We start from the raw sequence: 22,337 nt of genomic DNA, 5'->3' as shown, positions 1-22,337 counted from the left end.
ACTGGCCCTGAGTTTGAGAGAGGGATTAATAATAATAATAATAATACTTCTAAATCTCAAAATAAGAAATAAAAATTTAAAAAAAAAAAATTAACTCGGACAAAATTAGAGCATTAGAATTAGCTCTCTTAATTTGATCTTTTATCAAGAGAGTCAATTAAAGATTAGGATTATCATAATTTTCTCCGATATGGGATTCCTGAATTTCTTCATATATATATATATATATAAATATTAAAATAGACACAAGTAATGTCTTTCTATCTGCAGAATTTTAAGACATTGTGGGATTTAAGGCAACCATGATATAATGCCTTAATATTGCAATACTTGAGGCAAACACAACACAACACCTTCCCATGGAGGGATTTCAAACAAACACAATACAATGCCTTCCCATGAAATTGAAGATATATATATATATATATATATATATACACACATGTTTGTATATATTTTCTTGTAATTGGTCTCTTAGGACATTCCTATTACGAGATCTAAGGTAAATCCTTCTTTAATCTTTTCATTTGGTATCTTCCCATATAGAGGGATTTAGGGGAACCTCTCCCAATCGTAGTCTACCTAACTTACATATATTCTTTAGTTCCATATTTATGCGATTTATTATTAAGTCAAAAATTTATATTAATTTTGTTGCTTTCTATTATTTAACTATGAAATTTTGTTTGAACTGGGAAAAAAATAATACCTTCAACTATCGAGAAGAAAATTAAAATTTAGTTATAAAAAAACGTGTTAATATGTAAACAAAAAAAATATCAAAATTATATTCAGTAATTAAAATTTAGTTTCGTCACCATCTATTACAAAAGGTGAGTCACTAATAATATTTATAATAATTCTTATATCACGATTAATATAATAATATATAACAATAATGCCCGACAATTTGAAAGCACATATAAAACATATTCATGGTTATAATAGTTTAAAAACAAGTGTCTTACTGTTATTAAAGTTATAAATAATTATGTACATTAAGTACATAAAACTATAGTATTCAATTGATTAAAACACTATAAAATAGAAGTAATTTGAAAATTTTGTTCGTAAATATAACTCTTTCATGACATTTATTAATCAACATATAAATCATATTTATGACAGCCAATTTATAATAAAAATTATAATTCTGTGAAGAGACGTATTTATATTTGTTGAAAAATAAGTAGCTTGTTGTTTTGAAGTCACAAATCATCATCACTATCATTTTCAATCATCAAAATTTTATTCATTATCAAGCAGTAGGAGCTCCTCCTCGTTATCAATTTTTTTTTTCTTCTTCAAAAATTTCAAAATGTTTAAGAATTCGAATTCCTTCAACATTAATAGGAGCCAAATCTAAGCTTATACAAAGACAAAATATTGTCAACAGATAAAAATAAAGAAATAAGTCCAAAAGAAAAAGAAACAAAGGGAGCAATTGATAACGCATTCATCCTGTGTATTCACGAGTTTCGGTGTGTGTGTATCATTCAGTAAACACATAAACGTAATGCTTAAAAGTGTCGGGAAGAAGATACACAAACTTGAGCCAACAGAGCAATATCGAGGAGAAGCACTTACACGCATACTTAAGCCTACTAGTAATAATATCCTACTTTGGTTATAATTCTGTTCCCAACTCCTCCTTAAGTCTACTCCATCACCAGCTTTGTTGAATATTTTAGCTCCTATCTTAATCTTTTATGTAATCCAAACACTATCCATATTAGTTATTACGACTTTAATAATAATTAATCAGAAACTAAATAGATCATACAAATTAATTTAGAATTTAATGTCGTAATACCCCAAATTAATTTTTTTGTGTAATTTAAATTAATTTTATTTTAATGTAAAAATGAAAGAAATTTGATCGAAGATGAAATTAAAAATAATTTTGGAAAAAAATTGGTAAAAATTTAGATTCTAAAGATATTTTTGAAAACAAAAGTCAGAAACTGGTTGTCAAAATACAAATTAGAAAAGTTGTGCTACGAAGGATGCCTGGTCAGCAACCCCGACAAACCAAGACGCGCCGCGTGGCAACGGACACTGACGCAGTGCCACGCGAGAGGCCACGCTGGCGATCCGCATGCCCGCGATCAAACAATTCAGTTCTGTTCCCGCGTGCACGGACGGCCTGAAAATCGCGGGCAAAATCTGGCGGCACCACTGCGAAAAATTTCAAAAATACCTCCAATGAGGCCCTTCCCGATTCAAGTTATACGTAATTTTTTCACCATTTTAATAACTGTTTCCTTCTCTACATGTTGACTGGAGCAAAACACTCAATTGCAAAGTGAGTCGGCGAAGAACCCCGCCGTTGGTAAGTTTCAAATTTTCATTTTTTTTTTGGCCAACCGATGCCCTTTAACATGTTTTCTTGTAGAGACTGATGTAAAATCGGCCGAAAACAACCAACCCGAGGCGGATTACCGCCGCTCGTGGCAGTGCTGTCGTCGAAGCACGGCGGAGCCACCTTGCCGAAATTCTAGAATTGGCCAAAAAGGGGTCCTGACAGTGTTTTTGAATTTTTGGGAATATTTGTAGTACTTGTAGCGTATTTTAATCTACGAAGAAAAATTCAGGGAACCCAAGGACCACTAGTAAGCGCAGTAAATAGTTTAGTTTTTCGGGCATCAAATTGAGTAAGAATCCCTTACTATATTCTATGTTATGGAATTGAAGTCAAATTAAAATCAATACGGTATTTTGTGCAATTTAAAAAATATTCATAATTAATTACGGGTTACTAATAGAGCCAGAACCAGAAATTATTTAATGTTGTTTTTGTTGATTATTTATACGGTTTGAATGCATGATAGTATTTGATTGATTGATTTTATAGTTTTGAATGCATGTATTATTTTTTCTATGTGTTTACTGTTGAATTGGGAGAAATAGAAATTAAAGATAAATGAAAAATTGTGTGATTAAGTGAAGGGATATAACGACAATCTTACTGAATATCCTAGGAGATGGTGAACGGACCGGGTATATAGGGAACCCTACCGTGAACGTTGTCTCATACTGGACGGGGTATCGAGACTTAGTAATTTGGTGCTCATACCAGACGAGATATGAGGATGGCCCGTTTCACCCTTACACCGTGTAACACCCACAAAAAAAGATAATAAAATAAAATAAATAAAAATTTGTGTGTAATTAAATAATTAATATTTTATTTTGTTATATTTTATTTGGAGTAAAAATGAAGTAGAAATTGAATGATGATGAAATTGGAAACAATTTTAGGAAAAAGGGGTAAAAATTTGGGTTCTGTGTGTATTTTTGAAAGAAAAATTAGAAATCAGGGTTCAAAGTGCAATATGGAGAAGTTCTGCCACGTGGGACGCCCGGTCAGCAGCCCTGACGAACCAGGATGTGTTGACGCAGTGCCACGCAGGTGATATGTGTGCCCACGATCGAACGACCCAGGTACGTTCCCGCGCGCGCGGACAACCTAGATGTGTTCCCTCCCAAACGCGATCGAATGGCTAGATTCAAACGCGATCAGACGGTTCAGAGTGAATCGCGATCGGGCGGTCCAGAGTGAATTACGATGGACGGCTCAGATTAAATCGCGATGAACGGTTTAAATTCATTCCCTATTTAATCGCAATCGGATGGTCCAGATCAAAAGAGGACAGATATAAATAATTCTCATCCGCACCAAACCCTAACCCTAGCCGCCAAACCCCCCTCGCCGGAAAAGACGACCCAACTGCCGGGGAGCTGACCACTGCATCGGAACCCTTTTCGACCGCAAAAAAAGGTAAAAGCTTTTTCTTTTGCACGAAATTCAATTTTAAGCTCACCCGTGGCCAAATCAGAGTAAAAAAACTGGCCAATTGGCTGAAAAATGCTGGCGAAGCCCGGCGGCGCCACCGTGGAGAATTTCACTAAACGCCTTCGATGAGGCTCTTTTCGATTCCCGTTCTTTATAATTTTTCCACTGTTGTGATCACCGTATCCTTCTCTACAAGTTGACCGGAGCAAAAAGCTAGAGAAGTCACCGCATTGGAGAGCCTCACTGCCGGTGAATTTCAGTTTTTTGTGTTTTTTAGGCCAACCGATGCCCTTTAACGTATTTTCTCACAGGGATCGATGCAAAATCAGTCGAATTTGACCGAAAATAGTAGAAAACAACCAACTCGAGGTGGACTACCGCCGTGCCGGAATTTCGAAATGGGCCAAATGGGCCCTGGGACTGATTTTGGGTTTGTTTGGAACATTCGTAGGTACTATTAGCGCGTTTCGATTCCCAGATAGAAATTCAGGAAACCTAGGGACCGCCCGTAGATGCAGTAAACAGCTTAACTTTTCGAGTGTCAAATCGAGTAAGGATCCTTCACCCTATTCTCTATCATAAAATTGAAGTCTAAATCAATAATAATATGGTATTTGTGCAAATTAAATAAATGTGCATAATTAATTACGGATTGATAATGGAGTCCGAATCAGAAATTATTCTCTGTTGATTTATATTGATTTATTTTATAGTATAAAAATATGATAATATCTGGTTTATCAATTTTATAGTTTGAATGCATGAATTGCTGTTTTACGTGACTACTGTTTGATTGAAAAATTGGGATATGCTTGTATTCCCTTATGAATGTTTGTTTGTTTGTGTGATTATGGTTGATTTAGAAAATGAAGACTAAAGGAAAATGGGAAGGTTGTATGATTTAATAAATATATGGAATGATAGCCTTACTAGATATTCTGAGAGATGATGGACGGACCGGGTACATAGGAAACTCTACTGTGGATGTTGTCTCATACCGGACGGGGTATGAAGACTTGATAATTTGGTGCTAATAGCGAATTGTGTATTGGGACGGTTTACTTTACCCTCATACCAGACGGAGTATTGAAGTTTAATAAATTGGTGCTCATACCGGACGGGGTATGAAAACGGCCCGTAATTGAGATTATTAAAGGAAAGGGTTCACGTATATCGGAGACATCTCTATGAACCCCCATAGATACTAGTAGGCTAATGAAAAGGTAACAGTTATTATTTGGTTATTTGACGATGTGTATAGATTTATGATATGTGCTATGTTGTTGTTCCGACTGATTGCATATGAAATTATGATATGTGTTGTGTTATTGACTCTATAGGTTATTTTTGGAAATCTCGTTACGGTAAGTGAACGGTAAATGATCTTATGATTGATAAATGAATTTGCTTAAATTTAGTACTCGATTAGTTGCTTTTGTTTTATACCCATATTTATTTCTGTGTTGATGATATAGTGCAATATCCTTACTGGACTAGTGTAGCTCATTTCTTATTTAACCATTTCAGATCAAGAGAACTAGGTTACAGAGCCCGATCTGCAAGAAGATTGCGAGTAGATGCTAGATATTTTCTCTTTTCTGTTTATTTACTTATTTCTTGTGTTTCTTTCAAAAGAGTGAATTTCGTAATGTTATTTAGTACTTTTAAGTTATTGTGTAAGGAATGTAAGCCTTAACCCTTTTATTTTGCTTCCACACTTAAGTTATTATTTACTTCATTTAGATTTTCGAGGTCGTTACATATCAGACGAGGTATTGAGGTTTAGTAATTTGACGCTCATATCAGACAGAGTATGGGACGGCCCGCTAATTGAGAATGTTAAAGGAAATGGTTCACGCGTAGTAAGGACATTCCTATGGACCCCCATAGATACCAACAGGTTAATGAAAATGGACGATTGTTGTTTTGATTAATTGAATATGGAATTATAATATGTGCATGTTATCGATTGCATAAGAAATCATGATAAGTGTTATGTTATTATCTCTACAGGCTGTTTTTGTAAATTTCGCTACGGTAAGTGGACGGTAAATGATTTTATTATTGATAAATGAATTTGCTTGACTAAGTATTCCATTAGTTGTTTTAATTTTTCTACCAGTCTTCATTTTTACGTCGGTGAGTAGCGTGATATTTTTATTGAGGTAGTGTAACTCATTTTTTATTTAACAATTTCAGATCAAGAGAATTAGGATCCAGAGTCCGATCTAGAAGAGGGTTGCGAGTAAGATACTAGTTTTATTTATTTTGCACTTATTTCTTTATTTTTTATTTTTCTTTTAAAATGGTCATTCTCGTATCACAATTCGATATTTTAATTTATTGTGTAAGAAATGTAAACTTTAACTATTTATTTTGTTTCCGCGCTTAATTTATAATTTATTTCTTTTTGTATTTCTAGAATCGTCACAAATGTTATATGATAATTAATTTTAGAATGATAGGAAATGTATGCTACAAATAGTTTTACTTCTTCACTAGAGATGGACATTAGGACTAGTTAACACACTCCAACCTACCTCAGATGAGGCGAAAAAAAATCCATAATTAACGTGGCATGAAGTGAGTCTGCATAGAAAGTTATGAACAAAAAAAAAAAAAAAAAAGAATATAGAACATACATGGATTTAGTGATTTACCCGCCCCTGCCTCTTCCCATTAAATAATTTAATAATTTTTTAATTTTGCTCAAATTAATTAAATTTTGATGCTGTACATTTATAATATTAGTTATGTGTAATATTTAAATATTATTTTAAAATTTTTTACTGTTTCGAATATGGGGGCAGACATGAAGTTATATTTTTATTAGCAGGGTAAATACAGAATTTTATCATAAAATAAATAGCACCTCCCTGAGTAAAAAATAAATATTTTTGACCAAAGGAGGCTTGCATACAAAGTCAAGAGTAAGAGCTCTCCAAATAACTTTGTTAGTGAAAGACTCCTTCTTAGGTATATTATTTTTAAATTTTATTTACTTTTATAATAAGACATCCTCTTTGTTCTTCATTTACATTACAAATTTGAAATCATTTTGAATAATGTTAATTAAATATTTTATAATAATTTATTGTTATATTAAACTTAAGACATTTAAGTTAGAATTAATTAAATTAAAGGTGTCAATATAATTAAATTGGGAAGGAGGCATCTTTCTTTTGAGCTTTGATAAAAAGATTCCAATAAAGTCCAAAATCACATGATGCTGTCCTTTCTTTTACTTTCTCAAAAAATGTTTCCTTTCTCAAAAAATCCAAATAAACTTAGCATCTGCCTTTCCCTTTACACTTTCATCACTAAGGTCATATTAATTAAGATATTTGCTTGATGGGTTCCCCAAAGTTGCTAAAAAATTTTAGTTTGGAATATAGGGCAAATAAAAAATTTTAGTTTAGTTTGGAAAACTTTTAAATCAAATTGAACCTAAATTCAAATTATATATATATAACTATTAAATAATAATAATATATATCATATTTATTTTAAATTTTTAAAATATACATCTATCGTCTTTGTTTTCTATCTATAAGTTAACAATACCTAAAAAAAAAAATCATAATTTTATGATATTCTAATCTCTCTCCTAGCTATTAAAACCTTTTAAGTCCTCCAAGATTCCAATAACATTCCTCTTGTATTCTTTCTTCTTAGTTCCATGCAAGTAAATTACTTCAAAAAAAAAAAACATTATAGGTAATATACTAACACACTTTGAAATATTTATTCAAAAATTACGATCTTTTTTTCTTAAAAACTAACTGTGCGTTCTTGTTTATTTTTATTATCTATTTTTTATGAGTTTATATTTTATCTTGTATTATTATAGTTTAAGTTTCTCTTATCTTATTATAAGTTGATCTATTTTTTAGAGACTTTTTTTTTATTATTATTATTAAAGCCTTTGTTATGTTTTATTATTATTTTCATCTTTTGTTTGTGAATTTGTAAAGATGACAATGACTATAGAACTTTGAAATTTACTACATACAATTAATTAAACTAAAATAGAGAAGAGATTATTTTTAAACATTATTTTATTTATACTTTTACATCATATTTAATTATATTTTATAATTAAAAATATCACTTGTAAATTTTGCTATTCCAAAATGTAAAAAACAACTACACTTATAATTTACTCTTTTTTCCGTTAAAACAAAGCACCAAAAAGAGAAACACAATTAATATCACTAATTGTTTATCTAATTGGCGTTAATTATTGATTATATTACACTCTTAGTTGTTATTTTAATAAGTTCAAGTTATGATTGTGTCGGTAAATGAATAGCAGCCTCATAATTAATTCCTACTTAAATATACAAGTAACTAAATAATAAACATTAAATTAAAAAAAAAAAAAGAAAAGAAAATCGTCGTATAAAAAGTTTTTTTTTTTGGGAGGGTCTAAAATTTTTATCCAGATAATATCATGTTTGGATAGTGTCAGTCTGAAGAAGTTTATAAATAATTATTTAAATAAAAATTCTTATGTTAATTTAAAAAATAAGATGAATATGATAAGTATGATGTTGGCATCAGTGGTGTTGGCAGCTTCGTATTATTTTGTCACCCCGAAAACGACAGCGTTTTTGTTGCTGAGGGTGACCCTATCAAAGAGGTGAAGTGCAATTAATTATTTGGGCTTTCATTTTCGAGATTTATAAAATAAATAAAATTCAGAAATAAACTAATTAAAATATACAAAAATTAGAGTTTCATTGTGCATATTATGAGGTTGAGGGAATCGCCAAATAGGTGTTTCACAATATGACAAATTAATTACATGTGAAATTGACTTTTTTTTTAATTAGAAGTTTTAAATTATTGAATATTAAATATTAATTGGAAATTAATAATATATATATATATATATTCCCACATGCTATTTATTATTATTATTATATATAATTGGAAAATTGCTATTATTATAGTGTCTACTCTTATCAGATTTCGTAACGCTAGAAAATCAAACGACAAAAAGAGCATCCAATTAAAGAATCAAATCATTAATCAATTGTATGCCCACTCCAATTACAATGATCTGGCTTCGATAATTCATGTAATACCAACTTGGCTGCCACGTGGTGAACCCCACGCTTGACTACTTCTCAGTTTTTTGCTTACGTCACCCACCGTCCAGCAGCGGAAAACACTGCTGACGTGTCAAACCCATGTGCGAAATCCTACACACCTGTTGCTTGGCTTGCGGGGCCCAAACTTCCACCGTAACCGTTGATATTTAATCACACGGCACATCAACGGTTCATTTCCACCGTTTCTGATGGGTCCCACTGTGATTTATAACTCCCAACCTTGTTTTAAAGTACTACTGAACTCTGCCACTCTCTGGTTTCTACTGACCCGACTTCTTCCTTGTTATCTTTCTCCTCATGGACTCTGTTTCTTCTGCACACCCCAAATGGCTCTTTTCCGTCATCGTACTCGTTTGTTACGCGACGGTCACCATACGTGCGGACCTCCCCGGTACGTGGGAGCTTCTTGTCCCGAACGCCGGCATTGCCTCGATGCACACGGCGGTGACGCGCTTCAACACGGTGGTTCTCCTGGACAGGACTAAAATTGGTCCATCCCGCAAGATGCTCCCCAAAGGCCATTGCCGGAGTGACAGAAAAGGGCACGACTGCTACGCTCACTCCGTTCTTTTCGACCCGCAAACCAAAGAAATCCGACCTTTGATGATCCTCACCGACACCTGGTGCTCGTCGGGACAGTTCTTGGCAGACGGGACTCTGTTGCAAACGGGTGGTGACTTGGACGGGTTTAAAAAGATTCGTATGTTTCGACCGTGCAAGGTTGGTGGGTTTTGTGATTGGGTGGAATTACAAGACGTGGAGCTGGCGAATGGGAGGTGGTACGCGACGAATCAGATACTGCCGGACGGTATGGTGATCATCGTTGGGGGAAGAGGAAGCAACACCGTCGAGTATTATCCTCCGAGGAAAGACGGTGCCGTGGTGTTCCCGTTCTTGGCTGAGACGGAGGATTCTCAGATGGATAACTTGTACCCTTACGTACACCTCCTTCCCAACGGTCACATTTTCATCTTTGCCAACAACAAGGCAGTTCTTTATGATCATCAGGAAAACATAGTAGTCCGGAATTATCCACCCTTGGATGGGGGCCCACGTAATTACCCTTCAGCAGGATCATCAGCCATGCTGGCGCTTCAAGGCGACTACTCGACCGCTGTCATTATTGTCTGCGGTGGGGCTCAGTTCGGTGCGTTCATCGAGAGGAGCACCGACACCCCAGCTCACGGTAGTTGCGGGCGCATAGTTGCCACGTCACCCGAACCGGAATGGGAAATGGAAGACATGCCTTTTGGGCGGATCATGGGCGACATGGTCATGCTCCCAACTGGGGAAGTTTTGATCATTAATGGAGCCCAAGCCGGAAGCCAAGGGTTCGAGATGGCGTCGAACCCGTGCTTACACCCGGTTCTTTATCGCCCGGATCAACCAATCGGGTTACGGTTCATGACTTTGAACCCAGGCACAGTACCCAGAATGTACCACTCAACGGCAAATCTATTGCCTGACGGGCGGGTATTACTGGCCGGAAGTAACCCACATGTTTTCTACAAATTTAACATTGAATTCCCCACCGAATTACGGGTTGAAGCTTTTTCGCCGGAATACTTGTCAGCCGATCGGGCAAATATCCGACCCGCAATTGAGGAGATTCCGGAGACGGTACGTTACGGCGAGACGTTTGATGTGCTTGTATCGGTTTTGCTGCCGGTGGTGGGGATTGTGGAGGTTAATTTGATCAATGCCCCTTTTGCCACGCATTCATTTTCACAGGGTCAAAGGCTGGTCAAACTCACCGCTACCCCATCGGTTCCTGACGGTAACGGTCGGTACAAGATCGGATGTACAGCGCCGCCTAACGGTGCGGTCGCTCCGCCGGGTTACTACATGGCTTTCGCAGTCAACCAAGGCGTCCCAAGTGTGGCACGTTGGGTACATTTAATTCCTTGATAACTAATTAAATTTATATTTTTCCTTTTACATTTGTTAAAAATAACTGCAATTGTCTAAGTGTGGATACGTGGGTAATTTGCAATTTTTTGTTTCAACATTTATCCAGTTTATAGATTAAACTGTATAGCTAACTAGCTACATATATGGGCAGCAAACACCAAATTGACAGGAAAAAAAATTAAAAAGTTTATGAATCTGAACATAATTTGCTCTTAATTTTGATCCCATGTCAATAACTAGCAAATTTTCAGTGATTCTTAATTGCAAAATAATCTAATAACCTCGAATTCAATATATATATATATATATTGAAGCAGCAAAAGCAATATAAATTATTTATATAATAGAGGGAATTGGAGTATATATGATCAGGCCATGGGCCTTATCCCTGCCTCTTCATCACGCTCATAGCAATCAGCCACGGCCACTGTACTTTTCTGCACACTTTTGTAAGAATATTGCTTTGCTAAATACACATAAACCCACAAGTTTGCAGCAGTAATGGCTGCCAATAACCAGTAGAACTTGTCAAGACGACTGCTATTCAAGTCTTTCCCAAACCAACTCTGTCCGCTTTTCTCTGTGACGTGATCAATCACTATTATCAACAAACTGCTAATGAAATTTGCTGCTCCAATCACACTGAGGTAGAAGGCAATGCCTAGACTTCTCATGGAATCTGGGACTTGGTCATAGAAATACTCTTGTAATCCTACAAGGGTAAATGAATCTCCTATTCCGATGATGATGAACTGTGGAGCTAACCAGAAGACACTCATGGAGAGTGACCCTTTTGCAAGATCCTTCTCTACGACCTTGAGTCTTTTTCTCTCCACAAGAGCTGCAACAACCATGGTAGCAATTGAGAAGAGCATGCCAATGCCGATTCTCTGGAGGATTTTTATGCCTCTCTCGTTTCCTCTTGTTTTTCTTAATATGGGTACGGCGATCTTGTCGAAAATGATTACAGACACTATCATTCCAATGGCGGATAGAGAGTAAATTGAGGCTGGAGGGAGAGAGAAACCATTTACGTTCCTATCCAAGGTAGTGCCTTGCTTGATGAAGAAAGTGGAGGCTTGTGCTACACAAATTCCAAACGGTAGTGTGGCTAACCATATGGGAATCATGTTGAGAAGTAGCTTCATTTCTTCGACTTTGGTCACTGTTGCTAGCCTCCAAGAACTCGACTTCTCCGCCGAGACTTCCTCACCTTCGACAATGGCTGCTTTGTCAAGAAACCTGCAATTAAATGATGGGAAAAACAAAATTCAATGAAATTTTTTATGAACCCTATATAGAATTCTCAAAATTCAAATAAGAATTGAACTTGGGTTGGTTACTTGAGCTTCTTGGTATGAGCCAAAAGCCTCCCATGAGTCTTCTGTGACTCGGGCACTTCATATAATTGAGCAGGATTAGAAGGGAAAGGCAGATTTCTTTTGGCAATTGCAGCAACAAGAACTTGAAGCATTGGTGTTAAGGGGCTTCCAGTTGGCACTCTATAACGATAATAAGGCCTCCCGATAATGACAATAACTAGTGAGAACGCTATAGCTAAGGTTAGAATAATATCAGCAGCTCCCCAGCCGATATGATCTTGCACATAAACGATGACAGTAACACCCAGTACTAATCCACAGCAAAGACCAGAGCTCCACCAGTTGAAATAAGACATCTTCTGCTTTCTTTCCCAGGCATGATTGTCATCGAATTGATCAGCTCCAAAGCTTTCCAGTGAAGGTTTGTGGCCTCCTGTTCCAATGGAGATCAAGTATATAGCCAAGAAGAAAACCATTTCATGAACTCTCCTCGGTTCTTGGCACACTTGTGTATCACAAGCTCTTAAACTCGGTACATACCACGACATTGTCAATAATACCAAACCCTGTTTTTTAAATTTTTGTCAGCAAACTCAAATAACCTTTCGCTTGATCGAATAATTTAATTACTAGTAAGATTAAGGGTTGAGAAAATTACAACGAGGTAGATGACTGAGGAAGCAAGAACGGTGGAGAAGCGACCCAAGTAAGCGTCAGCCAAGAAGCCTCCAAGTAATGGCATCAAAGTGGTAACACCAGACCAGTAATTGACGTTTTTTGCAGCTGTTTTGAGATCCTGGTGCATTACCTTTGTAAGGTAAATGATTAAACTTGTGGCGATTCCAAAATAACTCAGTCTCTCACCGAACTCAATCGCTGCATTATAACAAAACAAATACAACGTTTTTTTTTTTAATATAATTAACAACTAAACATGTTATACTTGTGTGTTTTATTTTTTAAAATATAATTCCTTCGTTGAATTAAAAATTGAAGACACCGTCGAAGTGTAGAAAGTTAAAACATCATCGATTTCCCTACTTAAGGAAACGTGCTAATCAATTAATAGTTACAGAAATCTAAGAAACAAAAAAGTAAACACCATTTGCTTTTCTAAGACATTCTCCATCAATAAACTAAATTTCGCACATCCTACATGTGCATCTCGGCATGATTTGTTGTTTGAAGGTGCCGGGGGAAACCTTCATATTTATGTATATATCTAATGTTCTCGTGATTGATCTGTACTTGTTGTATGGAACTTTTCTTGGTTGTTTGGTGGAGTTAGACTCTGTAGATACATATTTTTTGGGGTTGTATATATTGTTTTTCAATTAACAAAGTTATTTTAAAAATAAGTTAGGCTCGAATTATAAAAATTTAAATTCAAAACATCAAATTTTAAAATGAAATTTTATGTCATCCAAACTAAAGTTTTTATTTAATTTTATTACTCAATCTCTGTCTGCCCCCATGCAAAAAGCAATAGTCAAATCAGCTTTTGTCGGGATTATAGTTATGAGTCTTTGAACTCGATCACAATTTTGTCAACGTTTGTGATTGGTGTAGTGATCATCAAAAATCTCCTCCACAAATTTCAATGAAATTTTCCTATGCGTTACCCTTTTTATCATAATACAAGATGTTGAAAATTTTTAAAAAATATGATAATTTTAAATAATAATTTATTAAAAATAAGAGAAATAATAACAAAAAATTAATAAAAAAATTCAAGTTTTAATTTGTGAATATCGTTAAAAAAAATCTTTAGGTACACGTAAATAATAATACAACTCTTAAAAATTTTAAATACATTAATCATAATTAATTTTAATTTACAAATCGCAATTATTTAAGAAAATTCAAAAGACACATATTTATAATGGTTGAAATCTAATTTATGAACCATAATTATTTAAAAATACCCATATTTATAATTTTAACTTTTTATAAGATAAAAAAACCTCATTAGTTTATAAATTATTATTTTTAACATTTTAATAAGATAAAAAATTTACTTAATTTATAAATTAGTTATTTTCAATACACTCCTCACCTCAAAAGAGAACTCTAGGAATATTAAATTGTGGTAGTTAAATTACATCTACTTTCTCCGATAATGATGTATTTTTCTCCATAGCGTGGTGGTATTGCTTGAGATTAATTTTTGAGCACGACTTTTCTCTCCCAAAAAACCATGTTAATTGCATGACACACACACCCACACACAGTGGAAATGAAAGACTAGCGAGCTGGTTAACTCGCTGTTCACAAGCAGATCCAACGAGTTACACATCAAATGTCATAAGAACTAGAAGGAAAGCGAGGAAGACAAATATTACTGGAGCATAAAGAAAGAATCAAGAACTGAAGTTTTGAGTGCATGCATGTTGTTGTTTATGTTTTGTGTGTGTGTGTGTGTGTGTGTAAATATAGATAGTAAGGTATAATGATATATAAATTGGTTACCAATGATGAAGAGTGAGGCTTTCCAGGCACCAGTGGCAGCTCTAAGAGGAGTCCTTCCTTTATAATCTACGGAAGAATCATAAACCCATTTCTCTCCATCATCAACATCCTCTCTCGCTTCATCTCTCCCTTTGCTACTCTGCTGTGTCTCCATTGATACCTAGGATTTGCTTCTGATCTTATGTGCTAATTAATCAATATGTGTGTGTGTGTGTGTGTGTGTATACACGCACTTAAATAACACTACTATATAGTGACTGGGTAGGTAGGTTGTGAGGAGTAGTATGTTAGATATGATTTGGGTATGAAGAAGCTTTCATTTGCGCCTCTTATATAAGAACCGATTTGCCTAGTTGACTCACAAATATAATTTATTTCTTTTAATTGTCAAAGACTCAAAAGGTATGTATATTTGAAATGGATATACGTATAGGAATACATAAGGAGGTTTAAGAAGTAAAAATTGAAAAATATTAATTAATTTGATAATTATAGTTCCCACTGGAGATATGCATGTCACTGTTTACTGTTGGTCCTTATTCTTAAATGGGAATGGCATCAAAGGCTACAAATTAAAAAGGTATCTGGTTTAAGAAAGTCAAATTGAGGAAGTGGGCTACAACAGAGGTTCTTATCCATCCTGGTTTTGTACGCCACCATCATCATTCACTACCAGAGAGATTGCCCGAAAATTACAAATATAAAAAAATAAATATAATTAAGACTAATGTGAATAAGCCGGAAATTGAAATCATCCTTTCTTCCACTTCCCACTTCAAGCTTATTCTTGCCATACTTAAGTACCCAGATCATATAAGTTGACTTTGATTTTATTTTCTTCAATTGGAGACACAGACACTCATATATATACATGTGTGTGTGTGTGTGCGCGCTATTAACCATGAAAACTACCATATGAAATTATTTTAACATTGCATTTGATTTAAGTTTTAATTTGATGGAATAGAAATCTAAATACAATATTGTTGTGAAATCGGTCCCTAAATCATGTACAATCACAAACGAAATAAAAGTAAAAAAAATAATATAAGATTTTACGTAATTCGGCAGTGTGCTTATATTCACAGACAAAACCAATAAGAAAATATTTCATTATGATCAAAAGAGAATATATCACTCATAGGTTAGTAAACTTATATATAAGGAGACTACTAGGGTTTTTTAAGTCTCCAGAATATATATAAAATTAATCTGCAAGATAATTATAAAAATACTTTCATAATTAAAATCATTAGAATTCAAGTCACATCAACAAATTTTGCCCTTAGCTTGAATTCTTTTTATCATCAAAGCAACTAACCTTTTTGTCACACCGTCTTGCCAACATTCCCCGACTGGGGCGCTATTAAATATCACATAGTACAACCAAGTTTAGGTCACGCTTAAATTTATTATCTGATCCTTGAACAAAGTGACATCTGCCACTAAGTTTTTCACATACAACACTTATCTTATCTGCATCTGAATTCCCTGGTTCCTATAAATTAACTACCCCTGCAAATGACAAGTTATATGCAACCAGATTCTCATACCTTTGTAGTTGTCTAATCTGTCTTCTCTTCCTACTTATTGTAACATATATGGTTGTTGTTGATCAGGTGCACCATCACCTTCTTGATTAAGATCTTGCACTTCATTTCCTGAACCATTGGGCTGAACTTCTAACTTTAATTGTTCTCTGACACCGTGATTTGATTCTGCTATTGCTTTGCCTTTCTGACTGTTTAGTGAAGTAGACTCATTAAATGTCACATCTCTGCTGATAATCAACCATGGAGACTTGGGATTATTACACCACATCCTGTAGCCTTTCACTCCAGATACATAAGCTAGAAATATACATTTTTTTGTCATCGGGTCAAGTTTACCATTCATAACATGAGCATAAGTAGGACAACCAATACTCTCAACGGAGAGTAATCAACAGGTGACCCCAACCATACCTCAAAAGGAGTTTTACCTTCAACAGTTGTAGATAGAGATCTGTTAACTAAGAAACTAACAGTGTTCACAGCCTTAACCCAAAATTCATGTCCCAAGCTGTAGCGCCCGGAAAGGGGCCGAAAAAAAAAAAAAGCCACGTCGGCAACCACATCAGCAGGCCCGGTCAGCAGTCCCGGCCAACCGGGACCTGCCACGTGGCAAGACCATGTCGTTCCGGAACGGGCCACGTTGGCGATCCACGTAGGCGCGATCGGACGGCCCAGATCAAGCGTGCGATCGGACGGCCCAGATGAAATCGCACGGACGGCCCAGATTCAATCAAAAACGGACGGCCCATATTAAAACAAAATGGACGGCTGAGATCAAAAGGCAAAGGGTTATAAATAGAACCCCCACACCAGACCACAAACCCTAGCCACCTGCCGCTCGCCGGAGAAGACGAACCAGAAGCCGGACGCCGCCACCCGCCGCCGCACCGGAGAAATTTCTGACCGCCGATCGAGGTAAATTTCGTACCCCCGACTCGTTTTTCTACGCTGATTCCTCCTGTGGCCAAATCGGAGCCGAAATCCCGGCCAAACCGCCGGAATACATGGCCGAAGCCCAGCGGCGCCGCCGCGCCCCTTCTCGGTTTTTGCCTCCGATGAGGCCCTTCCCGGCCTCCGTTTGATGCAATTTTTATATCACCATGATCACCATTCTTTTCTCTACAGGTTGACCGGAGCCGAATCACCAAAACACGAACCTCGCCGGAGAGCCGCCGCACCCGAGAGCGCCGCCACCGGTAAGGGTTGTTTTCTCGCAAGGACCGATGCGAGTGTGGCCGAATTCGGCCAGAAACGGCCGAAAACAGCCAGCCCGAGGCGAATCGCCGCCGCCAGCGGCGGTGCCGTCGCCGGAGCACGGTGGAGCCGCCGTGCCGGAGTTGCGATATTGGCCGAAAGGGGCCCTGGGCCTAATTTGGGATTTTTTTGGAACACGTGCAGGTACCAGTAGTGCGTTTCAGTTCCCCGAGAAAAATTCAGGAAAAATTAGGGACAGCCTGTAGGCGCACTATGAAGCCGTGTTCGGACCCCGAAACGTGTAATGACCCCTCACCTTATTTCCTATCACGGTTTTAAAGTTCAGTAAATGATAAAACGGTATTTCATGAATCAACGAATGTTTGAAATTGCTTAAGGTCGCTAATGGAGCCCAAGTCTAGTGTATTTGTCGGTTAACTGTTATTTGGCCTGTTTTACAGTTTTAAATGCAGCATGAGGTTCGATGTTTTCATTTTATAGTTTCGTGTGCATATTTTACTGTTTTATTGATTATGGATTAAATGACTGGGATATTGATGCTGTATGTTGTCTGTTTAGCATAAATACTGTTTGCTTGCTTGTATGTGGATTAATGATGCTGACTGAGGAAAAAGAGAATGAAAAATTATGTAAATGGGTAATGGTATAATGTGGTCAGCCTGACTAGATATCCTGGGAGATGGTGGACGGACCGGGTCCGTAGGGAACCCTACCGGGATTGTGGTCTCCCATACCGGACGGGGTATGGAGATCTTATGTGTTTTGGCGCCCATACCGGACGGGGTATGAGGACGGCCCGTTTCACCCTCATACCGGACGGGGTAATGAGGTCTATGTTTTGGCGCCCATACCAGACGGGGTATGGGGACGACTCGTTTCACCCTCATACCGGACGGGGTAATGAGGTCTATGGTTTGGCGCCCATACCGGACGGGGTATGGGGACGGCCCTGGAATGGATTTCAAGTGTTAAGGATTAACGGGTAGCAGGACCCCTATGGATCCCCATGGATACTAGTAGGCTGGTGAATCAAGAAAATATGTTGTGTAACGATTGAATTACGAAAAATTTGATAGGTATTATGTTATACAGTTCATATATATGTTTTCATGATGATGATGATGTTATTGCTTTCGTATATTGTTTTATGAATTTCACCAAGGTAAGTGAATGGTAAAGGTTTTATTATTAATAAAAGGATTTGTTGTAAATTATGCTCCATTGGTCTTTTTGTGTTTTCTACCCACCTTTACCTCCGTGACGGTGAGATATCGTGATGTCTTTACTGGGCTAGTGTAGCTCATTCCTTATTTAATCATTTCAGATCAAGAGGACATCGTTCCCGAGCCGGTTCCGCAGGAGGACGACGAAGGGGACGCCTAAAGACTCCCTAGTCACATTCGTAGTTTTTTACTTTCAAGTTTCTCATTTAGGTAGTTTAATCTTTTATATTTTGTGAGCACGTTTTTGGTTTTAGTGTAAGGGATGTTATTCAAATTTTGACTTCGCTTCCGCATTTGATATTTATAATATAATTTCCATTTTAAATTTTCGAGGTTGCTACAGTTGGTATCAGAGTCGCATTTCCTCAGACCCATCCCTTACACAATAGTGCCTTAGAGTAATACTCACCGATATATCGTTACTCAATCATTCCTTGTGAAAACGAGTACACGAAAATGAGGAGAGGAAGGCCCCCACTAAACCAAGCGGCCCAAGATAATTCGCTTCGGGAGGATTTAGACAGACTATTTGAGATGGTGGAGGCTCTCGTAGCTGCCCAGCAAAGGCAAGAGGAGAGAAGGGAGTTACCCGGACCTCCTCCGCTAGCGCAGGTTGAGCCCCTGCTACAGCAGGCTGATCCCGAGCCACCCCGGCAGGAGCCTGTTCCTCCACAGTACCACCCGACGCCACAGCCGCGGTACGACCCTGTACCACAGCCACGGTACCAGCAGGCGCCGCCACAGCACATTCCAGTACCCCCACCACATCAGCAGGTGCCACCACAGGGTCCCCCAATTAACCCTCAGCCGGCCCAAGTCCCTCTACCTCGGGACCCCGCTCCTTCCTTGATCGACCCCGGCTTCATAGAGAGGTACAGAAGACTGAACCCTTCTACTTTTGCAGGGGGATCATCTTTTGAAGAGGCCCAATACTGGCTGGCAGAGACTGAAAGAGCTTTCGAGACCTTGGGAGTAGTTCCTGAGCAGAGGGCTGCCATTGCCTCCTACATGCTGGTAGGGGAGACATTGCTAGGAGAGGTTGTCTACAGGGCATGTGCCGTGGAGATAGCAGATAGGAAATTGAGGGTAGACCTGATAGGGTTAGACACAGGGGATTTTGATGTAATCCTAGGAATGGATTGGCTAGCGGCGTATCACGCCACCATAGACTGCTTTAACAAAAAGATTGTATTTAATCCTCCCAACGAGGAGCCATTTACAAGTTAATAAAATTATTCGGTACTGATTTCCCCTAATGGCAAATTCTTTTCTTCTTAATTCCCAATGCCTTAATATTGTATTTTCTCTAACTAGGTAAACCCAAGAAAGAAGTTTGTATCCAAGAGATTCCAGTAGTCCGAGACTTTCTAGACGTATTTCCGGATGAACTAACCGGTCTACCAGGGGACAGAGAGGTCGAGTTCACCATAAACTTACAGCCAGGAACCCAGCCCATCTCGGTAGCTCCTTACCGAATGAGCCGCATCGAGATGGAAGAGCTAAGGAAACAAATCACTGAGCTACAAAACAGTGGCTTCATTAGACACAACATTTCCCCATGGGGTGCCGGGGTTACTTTTGCAAAGAAAGGGGATGGAACGTTGAGACTGTGCATTGATTATAGAAGGATAAACAAGGTAACAATTAAGAACAAGTACCATCTTCCCCGGATTGATGACCTTTTCGATCAGTTGCAGGGTGCACAAGTCTTTTCTAAAATAGATCTACGATCAGGTTACCATCAGGTAAAAGTGAGAGCCGAAGACATCCCCAAGACGGCATTCCGAACCAGGTACGGACACTATGAGTTCCTGGTTATGCCGTTTGGGCTAACCAACGCCCCGGCCATCTTTATGGATCTAATGAACAGAATCTTCAGAGAATTCTTGGATCAATTTGTCATCGTGTTCATCGATGATATCTTAGTCGACTCAAAAAGTAGGGAAGAACATGCTCATCATCTTGCCCAAGTCCTACAGGTACTCAGGGAAAAGAAGTTGTATGCGAAGTTGAGCAAGTGTGGATTTTGGCTCGAACAAACCGCCTTCCTAGGACATGTTATATCGAAGGAAGGGGTGTCGGTGAACCCCGAAAAGGTTGAAGCGGTACTTGGTTGGGAAAGGCTGACAACAGTTAAGGAAATTCGCAGTTTCCTAGGGATGGCAGGTTATTACCGCCGGTTTGTCGAAGGGTTCTCTAGTCTAGCAGCTCCTCTGACCCGACTCACAAAGAAGAATGCAGGGTTTGAATGGAATGAGAACTGCGAGAGGAGTTTTTCAGAGTTGAATAAGCGACTGACTACTGCACCAGTGCTGGCTCTACCGAGTGGATCAGGAGGGTACACAGTTTATAGTGATGCCTCCTATCTGGGCCTGGGTTGTGTCCTAATGCAGCATGGAAAGGTTATAGCATATGGGTCTAGACAGCTAAAGAATCATGAGAAGAACTATCCTACCCATGACTTGGAGCTTGCCGCAATCATACACGCCTTGAAAACCTGGCGCCATTATTTGTATGGAGAGACCTTTCAGATCTACACCGATCATAAAGGTTTGAAGCATATCTTCACTCAGAAGGATCTCAATATGCGTCAGAGAAGGTGGATGGAACTCCTCAAGGACTATGATTGTGACATCCTATACCATCCAGGTAAGGGCAACGTGGTGGCCGATGCCCTCAGCAGGAAAAGTGCAGGCACCCTAGCCCATCTGATGGTTTCAGAATGCAGGTCCATTGGGGCTACACAGCAGGTTCGCCTGCGAGACCTGAAGAGAGTCACATGTTTGGGCCACCTAGCAGTCCAACCCGAGTTGATCCAAAGAATAAAGGAAGCCCAGTCAGTCGACCCCGCCCTAGTAACCCGCAAGAAGAATGCAGAACAGGGAGTGAGCTCAGAATTTCAGATCTCTGCCGACGGATTGATTCGTTTCAAGGACAGAGTGTGTGTCCCAGACGACAGTGAGTTAAGAAGAGACATCATGACAGAGTCCCATAGTTCAAGGTTCGCCATGCATCCAGGAAGTACGAAAATGTACCAAACTATGCGACCTCGGTTATGGTGGAATGGGATGAAGAGAGATATAGCCGACTTTGTATCTAAGTGCTTGGTATGTCAGCAGGTCAAAGCAGAACATCAACGCCCGGGCGGGTTACTTCAGCCTTTACCGATTCCAGAGTGGAAGTGGGAACATATCACCATGGACTTCGTATCGGGACTACCCAAGGCACGATCGGGACATGATGCTATATGGGTAATTGTTGACCGACTCACTAAGTCTTCCCACTTCCTGGCCATCAAAATGACTGATCCTTTGGACAAGTTGGCAAGAATATATATCCGGGAGGTAGTCAGACTGCATGGAGTTCCGGTAACAGTGGTATCCGATAGGGATCCCAGATTCACTTCTCGGTTTTGGAATAGTTTCCAGCAAGCTATGGGAACAAAGCTGTCTCTTAGTACTGCTTTCCACCCCCAAACCGATGGACAATCAGAGAGGACAATTCGTACGCTGGAGGATATGCTCCGAGCTTGTGTCCTTGACTCCGGGGGCCATTGGGACGACCACCTACCCCTGATAGAGTTTGCTTACAACAACAGTTACCAAGCAAGCGTCGGCATGGCCCCATACGAGGCGCTATACGGGCGTCCGCTGCAGGTTACCGATCTGTTGGAAAGAAGTGGGCGATAGAAGATTGTTTGGCCCGGATTTGGTAGAAGAAACCACGTCCAA

At 38.2% G+C, this 22,337-nt stretch overlaps 2 protein-coding genes across 2 annotated transcripts; one reads left to right on the top strand and one right to left on the bottom strand.

The window, feature by feature from the left end:
* The first annotated feature begins 9,168 nt into the window (after positions 1-9,168).
* LOC110814238 (glyoxal oxidase-related protein) lies at positions 9,169-10,919 on the top strand. Its single transcript, XM_022041638.2, has one exon. It carries the CDS (start codon positions 9,211-9,213, stop codon positions 10,819-10,821), a length of 1,611 nt encoding a protein of 536 aa, XP_021897330.1. The 5' UTR covers positions 9,169-9,210; the 3' UTR covers positions 10,822-10,919.
* Positions 10,920-11,098: 179 nt separating this feature from the next.
* On the bottom strand, positions 11,099-14,931 carry LOC110814237 (Major facilitator superfamily protein). The gene is made up of 4 exons (XM_022041637.2): positions 14,616-14,931; positions 12,805-13,022; positions 12,168-12,712; positions 11,099-12,066 (listed from the first exon to the last, which is right to left on the bottom strand). The coding sequence occupies exons 1-4, from the start codon at positions 14,767-14,769 to the stop codon at positions 11,193-11,195; spliced, it is 1,791 nt and encodes a 596-aa protein (XP_021897329.1). The 5' UTR covers positions 14,770-14,931; the 3' UTR covers positions 11,099-11,192.
* Positions 14,932-22,337: the final 7,406 nt, after the last annotated feature.

This window comes from Carica papaya, chromosome 8, assembly GCF_054855325.1.
Source record: "Carica papaya isolate Zhongbai chromosome 8, ASM5485532v1, whole genome shotgun sequence".
Classification (NCBI taxonomy): domain Eukaryota; kingdom Viridiplantae; phylum Streptophyta; class Magnoliopsida; order Brassicales; family Caricaceae; genus Carica; species Carica papaya.
The sequence above is the reverse complement of the archived record's forward strand: the minus strand, read 5'-3'. Positions and strand labels throughout refer to the sequence as shown.

Bases quoted from the DNA above. Each gene is read 5' to 3' on its own strand.
- LOC110814238 (XM_022041638.2), top strand. From the start codon at position 9,211: ATGGACTCTGTTTCTTCTGCACACCCCAAATGGCTCTTTTCCGTCATC.
- LOC110814237 (XM_022041637.2), bottom strand. From the start codon at position 14,769: ATGGAGACACAGCAGAGTAGCAAAGGGAGAGATGAAGCGAGAGAGGAT. The intron at 12,713-12,804 runs GTAATTTTCTCA...TTTAAAAAACAG, and splicing joins CCTCAGTCATCTACCTCGTT to GGTTTGGTATTATTGACAAT. The intron at 12,067-12,167 runs GTAACCAACCCA...ATTTAATTGCAG, and splicing joins GCTCATACCAAGAAGCTCAA to GTTTCTTGACAAAGCAGCCA.